The sequence below is a fragment of the Tinamus guttatus genome, unplaced genomic scaffold (assembly GCF_059628265.1).
Source record: "Tinamus guttatus ecotype Peru unplaced genomic scaffold, ASM5962826v1 Tinamus_guttatus_pri_ptg000394l, whole genome shotgun sequence".
Lineage (NCBI taxonomy): Eukaryota > Metazoa > Chordata > Aves > Tinamiformes > Tinamidae > Tinamus > Tinamus guttatus.
In genome coordinates this window covers 870,616-883,552 of record NW_028288928.1, presented here as the reverse complement: position 1 = coordinate 883,552, position 12,937 = coordinate 870,616, and the positions used below count along the sequence as shown (strand labels likewise).

General features: G+C 37.5%; 1 protein-coding gene across 2 annotated transcripts in view; it reads left to right on the top strand.

Moving 5' to 3' along the window:
• Nucleotides 1–12,937, top strand: part of AKAP11 (A-kinase anchoring protein 11) — a 33,977-nt gene that overhangs the window by 9,758 nt on the left and 11,282 nt on the right. For both annotated transcript variants that reach the window (XM_088530938.1, XM_088530937.1), the window contains exons 3-7: nt 41–157; nt 2,972–3,019; nt 4,398–4,532; nt 5,535–5,799; nt 6,240–10,893. In XM_088530938.1, coding sequence (XP_088387064.1) covers nt 41–157; nt 2,972–3,019; nt 4,398–4,532; nt 5,535–5,799; nt 6,240–10,893 — 5,219 coding nt within the window. The remainder of the gene's footprint in view (nt 1–40; nt 158–2,971; nt 3,020–4,397; nt 4,533–5,534; nt 5,800–6,239; nt 10,894–12,937) is intronic.

Here is a 12,937-nt window from a genome sequence, read left to right as displayed (position 1 = left end):
TTCTTTATATTTTACTTTTTTTTTTAAAATTGTCTTTCAGACTTTTGGTGAAGGTGTACTGCACTCTATGAAGTCATTGTTACAGAGCAGAAAGGAATTATGCAGTGTATCAGCGGAAGAATGTTTAAATCATGAAGAACAAGCTCATTTTCTTGAGGTTTGGCATAGCCTAAAAATTCGTTTTTCATAAGTATAATAAAGGATGGTTCCACTTCTAGTGGAATAGGAAGTTGCAGGATAGTAAACGTGAACAGTATGGCAGCTTGCTGACTCCCCATAAACTCTGTCCTGTGTTGTTGTCCTTTAATGCTGTACCTGCAATCTTTAAAAGGATTGCAAAGTTTCAGGAAGATATTTCTCTGCTTTGAGAATCATGAAACTAAATATCATGTAACAATCTTATTACTGGCTGTACAGCATTTGATGAGCACTCCTGTTTAGATTGTATATACATGGTATCCTAACAAAGTAATAAAGAGCCCTTAGATTCGTGTCTGAACCTGCAAGCTGTAATGGTTGGTTGTTCAGACAGACTGTGCTCTATAATCTGCAATAAAACTTTTCAACTTTGCCCTTCCTCTCCTGCTTTTTACTTTTAACATATACCGGGCTGTGTGTTTTTCTTGCCTCTAGCAATGGTTGCTGCAGAGAAGGATACCTTACTACATTCAGTTACTTTATTAACACAAGCAGTTAAGATCACTCTGAATGAAATGTAAGATGGTCAATATCCCACTTAAATCCATCCATCCATCACAGAACTATTTTTTTCTTTCTTTTTTTTTTTTTCTTTCAGTTTTTGGTCTTTCTGTAAAAATGTGGGGAAAGACACCTATGTAAGGAATAATGTTAACAGAACATTATTAGAACTGCAAAATAATTGCTCATACTGAGAAAAAGCAGAATTTAGGTTTCCTATGCAATTTTAATTCAGCACTCCAGCCCCTGTGGATTATGATAACCTTCAAATACAGTGCCACATACGCTATTTTTAGTTTAAGGAAAAGGTTGGTGTTACTGATTCAAGGCCCTTCTGTCCCCCTGCTTCACTCCCCAGTGACTTCTGAACTGGCATGCTAATTTCATCCAGGTTTGAGATCCTAAAGGTAATTTCTGTTCATGTGGTGACAGTTGAAGACAGGGTGCATAGAGAGAGAAAAGTTAATGTTGCCAATGAGGCAAAAATAGGTGGACTTTGCAATGATGTCATCTGGCCAACATCTGCAGCCAGTCAACATAAACACTGACAGCTTGGCCCTCCTCTGCGTGAAACTGCAACACCCAAATACTACCCTGTCTCCTACAGTAAAGTATTCTGGGGGAGAAAGGGCTCAGTTATTGCCTTGAAGAAGAGGAAAGGGCAGATGGAGGGAACAAAAGGGACATGCACCCACAAAAAACAACCACCAACCCTAAAGTCCCCCAGAATGATGATCAGAGAATTGGTTTTTCTCCAAATCCTTTAATTGTGTTGAAGAGCTGTGTTTTGCCTGGAGCTGTTTGGAACGCTCTTGCAAAGCTCTGTTTCAGCTACTGCTTCGTCATAACTGAAATATGCTTATTAAGATATGTGGATTTAAACAGGAAGATTTTCCTACCAGCACAAGATCCCGCAAAATACAAATTGCCAGAATTTTTAATATTTTAGTATGATTACAGTTTACAAGTAATATTTCTGGTCTGGTACTGAAATAAAATAGGCAAAATTCAAATACTCAACACTACAATTGCCTTCAGCAATTTCTTTATCTAGCTCTGTTTCTTTCAGTTTCTATGTATTGCCCATCAATTTGTTGAACAAGTTAATCATAAGTGATTATGTGCATAGTAATGTTCATTCTTATTTACTTAGATAAGTTTCAGCTGGCCTACCTTGCAAAAGAGTGGCTAATTGTCACAAGGTTAGCATGACCTGTGATTTGAATATATAAAATTCAGTCTCCTGCATAGTGTTCTAAAATAATTGAATCCAGTGCATCAAAATTTAGCTCCAGTCATAAGTAAAAATGTTTGATCTTTGTGTCTTAATTCTCTATTTACATAATGGATTTTTTTTTTCTCACAAACTTTTTTTTTTAAAATGCCTTTTTTTTTTTTTTAAGAATGCAGGTAGACTAATGATTTACCATAAGGGAAAACTAAATGAGAAGTGAGTAAATCTGGCATGTAAAGCAGGGTTGGAATAATGGACATGAAGCAGGTCATGAAGTGGCACTTCAGAATGAAAGTTTCTTCACTTTTCATGAAGAATGAAAATGAAACAAAATACTTATGTCTTGATTTGTTAGTACTGAAAGATACTACATGTCTATCGATAAAATAATAGGGGAATACGATAAAACATCACTGTTCACAAGCACAACAAGCTGAGGTGAAGCTGAAGAGACTGTTGCTTTCCAATCTCTTGAGCTTGACAAGACCTTTTATTAAGGTTGAGTATTACTTTATTTTAGGAATTTATCTGCTTAGATATTGCATGCAAACACATGTCTGATGTCCTCTGTTCTGTTTCGGCCTAAGGCTAAACAATTTACATGGTAAATTCACAGAATTTGCTGAAGTGTAGCTTAACGTATCATAGTTTATTAGCATAGACACAAATTTCAGAACTGACTGGAACTGACTTATACCCAGCCAGCTGGAAGAAAGGAGAGGAGCACTGAGAAAACACGTTTATATCAGCAGATGTACTGGAATTATATATGTTGCTTAAGATGCACCAGCCAATAAGCCATTAGAAGAAATTTTAGGTAGTGGACTATAAATGTGTTTGCTGTTCAGTCTGATCTCATCTTTTTGACAACTTAGGCCTACTATTCTCCATGCGATATGTATTATTCTTCAAGCAGTGCTATTCAAGGATATGTTTTTATGACAGAATAATAAAGCTTTACTGTAAAATTTAAAAATTAAATTTCTACAGAGATCTAGATATTTCTGTACTTCACATGTTCATATATTTATTCTACAGATTACATTTATAGGCTTTGCTGAAGAGATCGGAACTGGTCCTTTGAAGGTATGGTATCCATCTTTGGAAACTGGCAGTTCAGCACTGCTAATCTCTTCTAAATAATATATACCTTTTTGATGGAGGACTTTTCTTCTTTGAGAAATTAAATTTGTTTACACTGAGTATTTAAAACCATTCATGACAGTTTTAAAAAAATACTGATTTTTTTTTTAATACAAGTACCAGTGCTTTATGTATATTTAAAATATCGTGTCAGAATGGTTTGGAATAGCCTGCTGAGCGGTTTTTGTTTTCTTGGTTTTCTACTGTGTGTATCAGTATTGTGGCATGACTATTTTGTTTGTAGTTATTTCACTTTCTATTCAGAGCTTTGCTTAATAATAAGGTACCATTGTCATCTACAAAGCTACAGCATTCCTGGATTGACTGCCTGCTAGCTAACTAGAGATTACTGTAGAGTTCAGTGCTGCTTAGAAATAAAAATAGAAACTCTCAAATAATTTGTGCTCAAATTAATTAATTAATAAAAAATTAATAAAATAATAAAAAAAAGAAAAATTAAGAAATTAATAAAATAATACTGCTAAACATTCTCCCAAGTATGGGAAAGATCTTTTTAATCATTTATTTAAGTGAAGTTTAGAGAGTACACCTGATGAAGTTCATGAAACCTTGTTTCATGTAAGTCAGTAATGCTTATATTGTTGAAAGGCATTTTAAAATATTTTATTGTCTTTTGGAGGCCTTTTTCTTTTTTTTTTTATTTCAGGCAAATCTAAAAGCTGTTCAAGATCATGTTTAAGCAAAGCCCTGTGCCTGTGTTTATAATACTTGTCCAAAACACCATTCAAAAAGTGCACTAAGAGCACGTAGCTCTTAGCATTATTAGTTGAGTTTTGTATTCTCTGAGTAGCTGTGCACCTTGTAGGAGGCATAAATGCCTTTTGCTCCTTCTGTGATTCTCTCCTGTGTGGCCCTTAAAGCTTTTCTGTCACATGAGAACAGTCAACATTTTTTCCTTGGGTAGAAGTGTGAATTGAAGATGAGCGTGGACTAAAATATTAGTGAAAATAAGTTTTACACCAGAGTTTGAGATAATAACTGGATGATAAGATAAGAAGTAGGGAAGAAAGCAAAAGCTTTATCAAAATTAATGGATGTTTTCATATTCTCAGAGAATGCTTGAAGTTGGAAGGGACCTCTGGAGATAGCCATCTCCCTTCTCCTGCAGGGTTGCTGAGAGTAAGTGACCCAGAGCTGTGTCCAGACAGTTCATGAATGTCTGCAAGGATGGAACCTTCCCAGGCAGCCTCTTCCATTTGTTAATACATAGTTTTTGGATGTGAAATCAAAAACACTTCATGACCATTTACATGTTAGTTTTTCACTTTGTATTTCCAATATGTTCTTATATTTAAATTAGGAATTGACAGCTATTTCTGGAGAGCTTCCAGATGTCCTGAAATCACTCCAGTTGTGCAAACTAAAAGAAAATGAAGTTATATTTCTAAAAGATATAAAGAGAACTTTGGAAAAACCTTGTATCATGAAACATCAGGTAAGCATTCTGTGCCTTCTTACATGTTTTAGATGCAGATGTCTTCTAGGTGGCTTTATTCTTTCCTTTGAAATCAACTGCTTTATTAATAAAACAAAAGAACTAATATATATGTTTAATATATATGTAATTTCTACTACAGTGAGTCTCTGTAGGAGGAGGATACTTAAAAGGTGAAGCAGTATGTGGATAATCCTCAAATTAGTCAAGAATAAGTATCTTTTGGGACTCTCTTTTTGTGGAAGTTGTAGATTAGCTGATAAGTCTGGGGGTGTGTTTCGTTGTGAATGCACCTTATGATCAATATATTACCTAATCGAGCTAGAATGGAAGCCTTACCACATATTCACGTGGTACATGATATGCTCTGTCTGTACTTGCTTGCTGACTTGGTCCCATGCTTCTGGGTCACTGAAGTCCTTTTCATGGCCAACTTGGAAACAAAGCAAACTAATTAAGTTGCCTGTGACTGCTGTGCTCAGATACAGCTTCCATTTGTCCTTGAAACAGGTGCCAGGCAATTATGTCTTTGTTGAGTGTTCATGAAATTCAATGTTATTTTTCTCTTGATCAGTTATACATTCTGTTAAAGCAAACTTAAAAACATGTTGACTAATAAGCAACACAATCAATTTTGCCTTGTACATGATGCAAATATCTAAACCAAAATACTGTTCAGTGTGAACATAATTTTAAGTCCTTTCTTCCTTTACAGGTTTTTAACATCTACATTCTTAATAGGCTGGAGGATATATTAGCAGAGTTTTATTGTATAACTGTGTTTTTGTTTGTTTTTAATGCAGTGATTTATTTAGAAGGCAGGCGTTACTAAAATATTATTAAATATTACTGTACACAAGCTGTCCTATTTTCTTTACCTATAAAATATTGATTGTTCTTTGTGCATAAAAAATATTGAAGGAATCCCCTGTTAACCCTGACAATTGACATTTCTCCAAGTTTGTTATATGTTTATTTTCTTGTCACTCTCTTTTTTTCAAGAATCAACTTCCTGAAGTGCTTTGTGTGATGAGGTTGTCCCCTTCATTCCCAAGGATCAAAGCTGATTATGTATTTACCTTACTGAGTAAATATACTACAGGTATAAGATATGCAGTGGAAATAAACTCATTGCAAAAACATCAAACAGAGACATCCCATGCAGAAGATGATGATACTAATCAGTCAGTTTCTTCAATTGAGGATGATTTTGTCACTGCTTTTGAACACTTAGATGAAGATGAGCCTTCAAAGATGCAAAGTTTTGGTAAGTGCTTGCATATTGTTGAGTTTTGTTGTAAAACCTGTTCTTTGAAATCTTGCCTGTTGAAGGACTTCATGAGATAATGTATGTGAAATGTTAGTAATTTTTTTGCAGTAATTGTCTGTTTTCAAGGGGTAATCACATTTTTGCCTTTCTTTTTACAACAGTAGTTTGTCAAATAATAAACCAAAGATTCCAGTTGTGGTGTCAGATCCAGATAAAGTAGCACCTATGGTGTATGCTAAAAAGTAGATGATTTTGTTAATGATTTTCATTTGTCTAATGAATCACTACTACATTCTTTTCAAACCCTAATCATGAAAGAGCACATAATGTGTTACATCAATTAAATGCTGAGTGATTGCTGTCAATCTGTCCTTGATCATGTGCGTTTGTGTAGAGATTTTTGGTTTTGAAGCTTTTTTTATTTTTTATCTTTTTAGGGGCATGCAGCTTTAGTTCCCAAAACCATCGAGATGTTGCTTCACAGACCATCCCCGCCCAATGTTTAGAGGCTGTAGACTCAAAAATCCTTGTGGGTTCTGTACATCGGAAGTCATCTGCTAAATCTTCTACTTTGGTTGATATTTTGGGACTTAAGGAACTGTCCTCGGTGAAAAATTCAGTTACAACATCAATTTCTGATCCTTGGATACAGCGGAGTTTCTATAAGCCATATAATCCTTCTGATCAAGGTGTTAATTTTTTACGTAAAACGTTATTTGCCTCCTCTCCTGCAGAATCCTCTGAGTCAGATTGCTCCAGCCCAAGCCCTGTTATCTTCTTAGATGAAGAAGGGTATCAGAAAAGTTTGAAGGCAAAACTTCAACTGCCAAAAATTCCAGTGGTGAAAGATGGCATAGAAGATTCAGACTCGGAAGTAAGTGAATTTTTTGATAGTTTTGATCAATTTGATGAACTTGAGCAAGCCCTGGAAAACACTTGTAAAGTTATTAGGAATCCAGTCCAAGGGAATCCTCCTGTGAAAAGAAGGACTGCTCATAAACATCTGTGTTCTGCAAACGTTACAATGAATCCTCAAAAATTCAAGTCTGATCGTCCCACCCTTCCAGCCAATGTAAGGAAGCCAACTCCTCGTAAACCAGAATCTCCCTACAGCAGCATCTTTGAGGTTCCAGATTCTCCTCGCCCGGTTAAAACATCAGGGGAAGAAAATGGGGGTTTGTTCAGCCCCATAAGATCCTCTGCTTTCAGTCCACTAGGGAGCTGTGGTTCTTCTGAATGTTTGTGTCGGATGAACCTTGGTGGAGATGGAACAGGGCAAAGCCACCATGATGCACTCTATAATACTTACTCAGAGTATGCTGATAGTTTTTCATTTGAAATACTAGGTTCCGTTTTTCATTCCGATTCTTCATCGGAACACGTATGCCTAGAAAATGAGTCCAAACATAGCAGAATTGCTTTAAAGGGAGAAAAAGGTCAAACTACAGAGCACAGAATGAAAACTGGCAAGGGACCAAATAAGCAAGCTCAATCGAAAAACAAGTCACTAATGATCAAAGATAGCATTCAAAAATTTGCAACTGAATTGGTTGAAAAAAGTTTTGGCAATGCTTTCAAAGACTTGCAGAAAGGTGTTTCTTCTTGCACCAATGCGCTTTGTCATTTGGCTGCCAGGTTGACCTCTTCAGTCTTTCAAATGGCATTTTATGAGATCGGAAGGCGTAGAGCGATTTCCTTGAAGGAGCGTGCCATTAATGGGCTGGCAGGCTTTTTGGTGAGCGAAGCTATAACTGGTGCTTTGAAAGAACTGCGGCATGTAAAGAAACAAATATTTACCAACACAGTTGCACGGTTTGCCGCAGACCTCGCCGAAGAGCTTGTGTTTGAAGGAATCATGGAAGTGTGCCAGTTTTCATATCCATCAACACCTACAACTGCACAGACTTCATCATTTGATTTGGAAGATAAAGTGGTAAGATCTTATGCCAGAGACTTATCCGAGTCTGTCATTCAAGAGGCTTTTATTGAACTATCTCAGGTTGATGTGACCTTCACGACACAAGCGGCCATTAGTGTTTCCATGGACAACATTAAATATGTGAGTGCAGAAAGTATGTTACAGTCAACACAGACTTCCACAGCTTTTCCTAGCTCTAATGATAGAGCAGCACGAAATCCCACAGATTCCAGGAAAGAATATACAGTGCAACAAGCTTTATTTTGTACTTCTGGTGTTGTAAGTTCCATACCTGTGCCCTTAGCTGGAAGAGCACTTTGTCAAAATCAGGTTTCCTCTGATGTTTATAGAGCAAAAACATGGGCTGCTTCAAACTCTGATGACAATATGAAAGCGTACAAAGACTCTACTCGTCCATTTTGTACAACTAGGAGGAGAGAGGAGGAAATTGCTTCTTTCAGAAATATATATGTAACTTCAGACTCCAGTCAAAGTACTGAAGAAAGTCCATCATTCTTACATAACCAAAATGATACCAAACAAGTAAATTACAGATCTGGAATGAATAATAACTTAGAATTAACAAGTGGGTCAAAAAGCATCAGTAGTTTCTCTGGAACAATGGTAGATATGATTGTAAATGAAGCCTATGAAGCCATAACTTCATCCAGGGTCACAAAAGCAGTGGAAGAATATAAAGGTTTTTTAACAAGAAAAATAGTAGAGAAAAAGCCTTATTTGCAATGCATTGGTGAAGATTTTCCCAAGAACATGTTTGCAGACCACTTGGCCAAATATATTGTAAAACAGTCCGTGGATGAAAGTAGCAGCGTGGTACCCAATGCCTCTGATTATTTAGTATATAATATGAGCTCACAGACACATGCAGATAACAGTAGAAAAGAACAAAGTAGTGTGGTAATGAAGCAGGAGGCTGAGAATCAAAACAACATTCCTATAATTGTTGGGCAGCAACAGATGCCTCTGAGTAATCCATCTAAATCTCTGCTTATTCCAGCTCATTCTGTTCAGTGTTCCTCAGAATCTAAAGACAGTTGGCAGGAGCAAAAAGGGCGGAGGTTTCTTTCAAGTTCGCCACCACGTTGTTCCACTGTGACTTTTTCTAAGCATGTTCTAGAAGACTTCACTGACACAGGAAGCTGCTCAATAAAATACTTAAATAAGCCCTCAAAAAGGCATGACACTGAAACATCATCAGGATCTGTGACTTGCAGGCAGGATGATTGTTGTCTCCATGCCAGCAGCTTTCCAGTTATGTTTGGTACTGAAGAAGCTTTGCAGATGGAAGATAAATCAGCTATGAAGGACGGAAATACCTGTGCAATGCCTGGGACACCCCCGCCAACACCCTTAGCACCATGTCAAGCTAGTTCTGAAAAGAACCTGAGGAAGTTATCCAAGAAACTCAAGGGAGAATTAGCAAAGGAATTTGCACCTGCAACACCACCTTCTACACCGTACAATCCATCTGTTACTGGCTCGTCTGAAGCTGAGCATGACTCTCTGGAAAAAGAAGAATTTATGCTGAAACTCATGCGGTCGCTTTCTGAGGAAGTGGAAAGTAGTGAAGATGAAGATTATTCGGAAATGCTAGTTGAGAAAGAGGAACATTCAGCGAAAACAGTACAGTATGCAGATCACTTGGCTAGTCACATAATATCGATGGCGACTGAAATGGCTGCTTCCCAATTAGATGATAAAACAAATGAAGGTGAAGGTAGTAAACAAGGGAAGTTAAATATGCCGAACAAAAGATCTGGGTCTGCTGCATTTGTAGATATTCCAGAAGAGACCTGCAATTCTTTATGGAATTATGCAGGGGATATGGCAGGAAGAGTCATCAGTGAGGCCAAGAAAATGGTGAAATCCAGGCACTGCAAACTGCTGAGGCTGAAGCGGGTGAACTGCCAGGTGGATTGCCTTTATCTGAGAAAAGGTGATAAAGGTGACAGTTCAAAGGAACAGTGGGGACCAGGACAGGACCAGTGCTCAGGGGAGAGGGATTCTTCTGTGCTTCCTTTACCGCAAACCTTGGGCACGATGGGGTTGACTTCCAAATACCCAAGCTGTGAGAGTGTGACTGATGAGTACGCAGATCATATTATTCGAGTTTTGAAAAGAGAAGGGGGTAATACCGAGTTGTTAGTGGATCAGTATGCCAGTAGGCTTGTTTACAGGTCTATAAAATCAGGCCTGCAACAAGCTGCTAGGAAAAGTAAATGGAGGTACAGCAGAAAGACATTACCTGGGCAAAACACAGAGGTAAATGGTAAACTGGAGCTCGTCCAAGTAATGAATAAAGATTCACTACAGCAAGCGAAAAGCAGAGTTCATCCCTGTGAAGACCAGACGTGCACGAGGAGTGGCTGTGCGCAGGGCACGGCGCGTGTGGAGCTGTTGCGCTTTTCAGAATCCCTGGCGCAGAGCATAACTTGTGACGTCAGGAGGAAACTGAGCATGGCGGGAGCGTGTTTGCCAAAATCTTTAACAGATTCCTGCCTCTATAAAAAGACTGAAATGGATGAAGTCACAGGGGACCCTATTAAAACAACCCCTTCTAGGACGTTTCATCCCTTCTCCCCAGAGCATAAGCTGTATCATAGCACAGGCAGTTTAAATGAAAATGGTTACAGCGAAGGCATAATTCAAGCTATAGAACAATATGCTAGGAAAGTAGCAGATGATACTCTAGAAATGAGTTTGGAATCTGCTGTTCACCGTGCAGCTGAACACAGGAAAAATGGGGATAGGCTCTCATATACTGAGCAGCTGTCGCCCTTTTCTGGAACCGTGTGCAGATGCTGCAGTATGAAGGAACATCAGTACTGTGCAGAAAATGCGTCCCGTCTGCCTGCCCAAGAATCCTCCCTCCCAGCGAGGCATTTCCCCCCTTCTAGGGTGGGCGGGGTCTGTCAAAAATCAAAAATACTTCACCTTGATATCCCTAAAATTCATATTGACGTAGAACAGAAGGCAGTGTTTTCTGACAAGGTGGTTGCCGCAGCTGTTGAGAAAGCAGAGAGAGAACTGAGTAACGCGAGTGTGACGGCTGACAGCGGCATTGGGCACGACGGAGTGAGTTTTGCCGAAAGCCTTACTACTGAAATAATGACGGCAGCTATGACTAATATTGGTCAGGCAGTTAACGTCAGGTAATGCTCATTTTTCTCACTTCTTGTGTTCTGTACCAGAAAAAGAAGGGTTATTAATCAATCACTGTGCGATCAGAAGGATTTCTTTCTTTTAGAAATACTTTATATAGAAATATAAAAATTCTATATTGAAGAAATGTTTTATATTCTGAATGGTTGCTCTTTATATTACTCTAGTGATAGTTAAATGATTTGGACCTGGGGGACGAACAACACTTGTTTCCACCTGCGGGAGCTTAAGTTTCTATATACACCAGCATGTGTATGTGTATGTGGGTGACTAACAATTGCAATTTCAGCTTCAAGTGCCTGCTATTTTTGTCTACTGTAGAGACCTCTATACCTTAATTAAATGTTTTGTTGACTAGTGAGCCATGACAGAGTCGAGGTTTGTTCCATACAGGAATTTACATTTGTACTAGAAAAACAGTGTTTGGTACTAGAAAACGAGGCTTGCCTTTCCTTGGTAATATGAAACTTGCTGCTTGGATGGCAGAAAACAGCCAACCAACCAACCAAAACTATACCTTTCTCAACATGGTTTAGATTATAAAATATTATACTAGTGTTAAACTGGAACAGAAACTGACTCTCAGATGTATCTTCATCAATAGCTAATACATTGTTTCTTTTAATAAGCTCCTTGATAAGAAATATGTGCCGCTAACTCTGCAGAAAACAAGCTGTTTCTTCAGACAGACTGCACAGAGTTCAGAATGACTTGAAGTCTTTTCTTCAGGTCAAAGAAAAATCTTTACCTTGTTAATTTTTCTAATTTATAGTAGTTGCTTTCTGAATTGGTTTGCATGAAGATTCCTTGCATCGCAAAGGGTTTGTCTTCTGATTTCTAGATGATCATGATGATCATGAGTAAAACATATTTCTGTGCTTTTAGTGCCACATAAAGGCCACAGTGGATGTGAAGCCTTTTTTCCCTCTCCCTTGCCCTTTCTCTTTCCCTTTCCCCTTCTCTTTCCCTTTTTTTAAGATGTGTTAAGAAAAGCATAACATCTCTTTGTAGTATTTGAGTGTGAATGGAAGTTTTTGATTTGTATATGGTGGTTATTTTTACAAAACAATTTAAAACAGTAAGTTCTACTTTAACTTTTATAGCCTTTCAATGAAAGTGTTTAACAAAAATTTCTAGCAGCATGTAAAAAGGAAGTTTTACATTACAGCTGTTTCTTCAACATGGTTGGATCCTTAATTGGAGTGTCACTTCAAAAAATCATTTTATGTCATGTGATGTTTTTCTAGTGCTCATGATATCAGAGGTAACCCTTTCTTTCTGAATCCTTTTAATAAATTATATATAATTTCTGTTTAGAATATGATAGAGAATCTAAAAGGCAATATTTGAAGAGATACTGTTTATTTTTCTGTGATAAGAAGGAAATACTGAGTTTTTAACATGACATCCAATTTATATAGGTACTTTTACATTGATATCCAAAGTGTGATATAAAGTGTGTGTTTCTTGAGCTGCCTTACTCATGTGCAGTGGGAAAAAAAATACTGCTAGCACTGGTATAACTCTAAATAAAAATGGAAAAAAATGACATTTGTATTACCCAAATTAGTTGAGATTTAAGTCACATGATTACCTGCAAAAATTAATACTTCATCGAAGTATTGTCTGTGATGTGCTTGAGGTTGGCTTTTTAAACAGTGAATGAAACAATCTTGAAATGACTGTTGTCTGTGGTAGCAATAGGATAATTTTGCTTGAACATTCTAGCATTGATCTACACAATAACCATACTTCGAGCCTGAAAGTCTGTGTATATGGGTACGTATTCAGATTGAAACCCTTATGAAAAAAAATTCTATTCCTTTTAAAGATAGAAAATTGGATGTCTTGATTGGCCTTCTAAAGAACATCTGTTATTGAGCATACTTGCTTGACTGATTTTTTTTTTTTGGGGGGGGGGGGGGGGGGTGAATTCTTCCCTAGGGGACAGATTCTCTGTTCTTCCCCTCATTGAAGCAGGAAGGGAAAATTTTATCTGCAGAAAGATGCTTTTCCAAAGTGGAAAAGTTACAG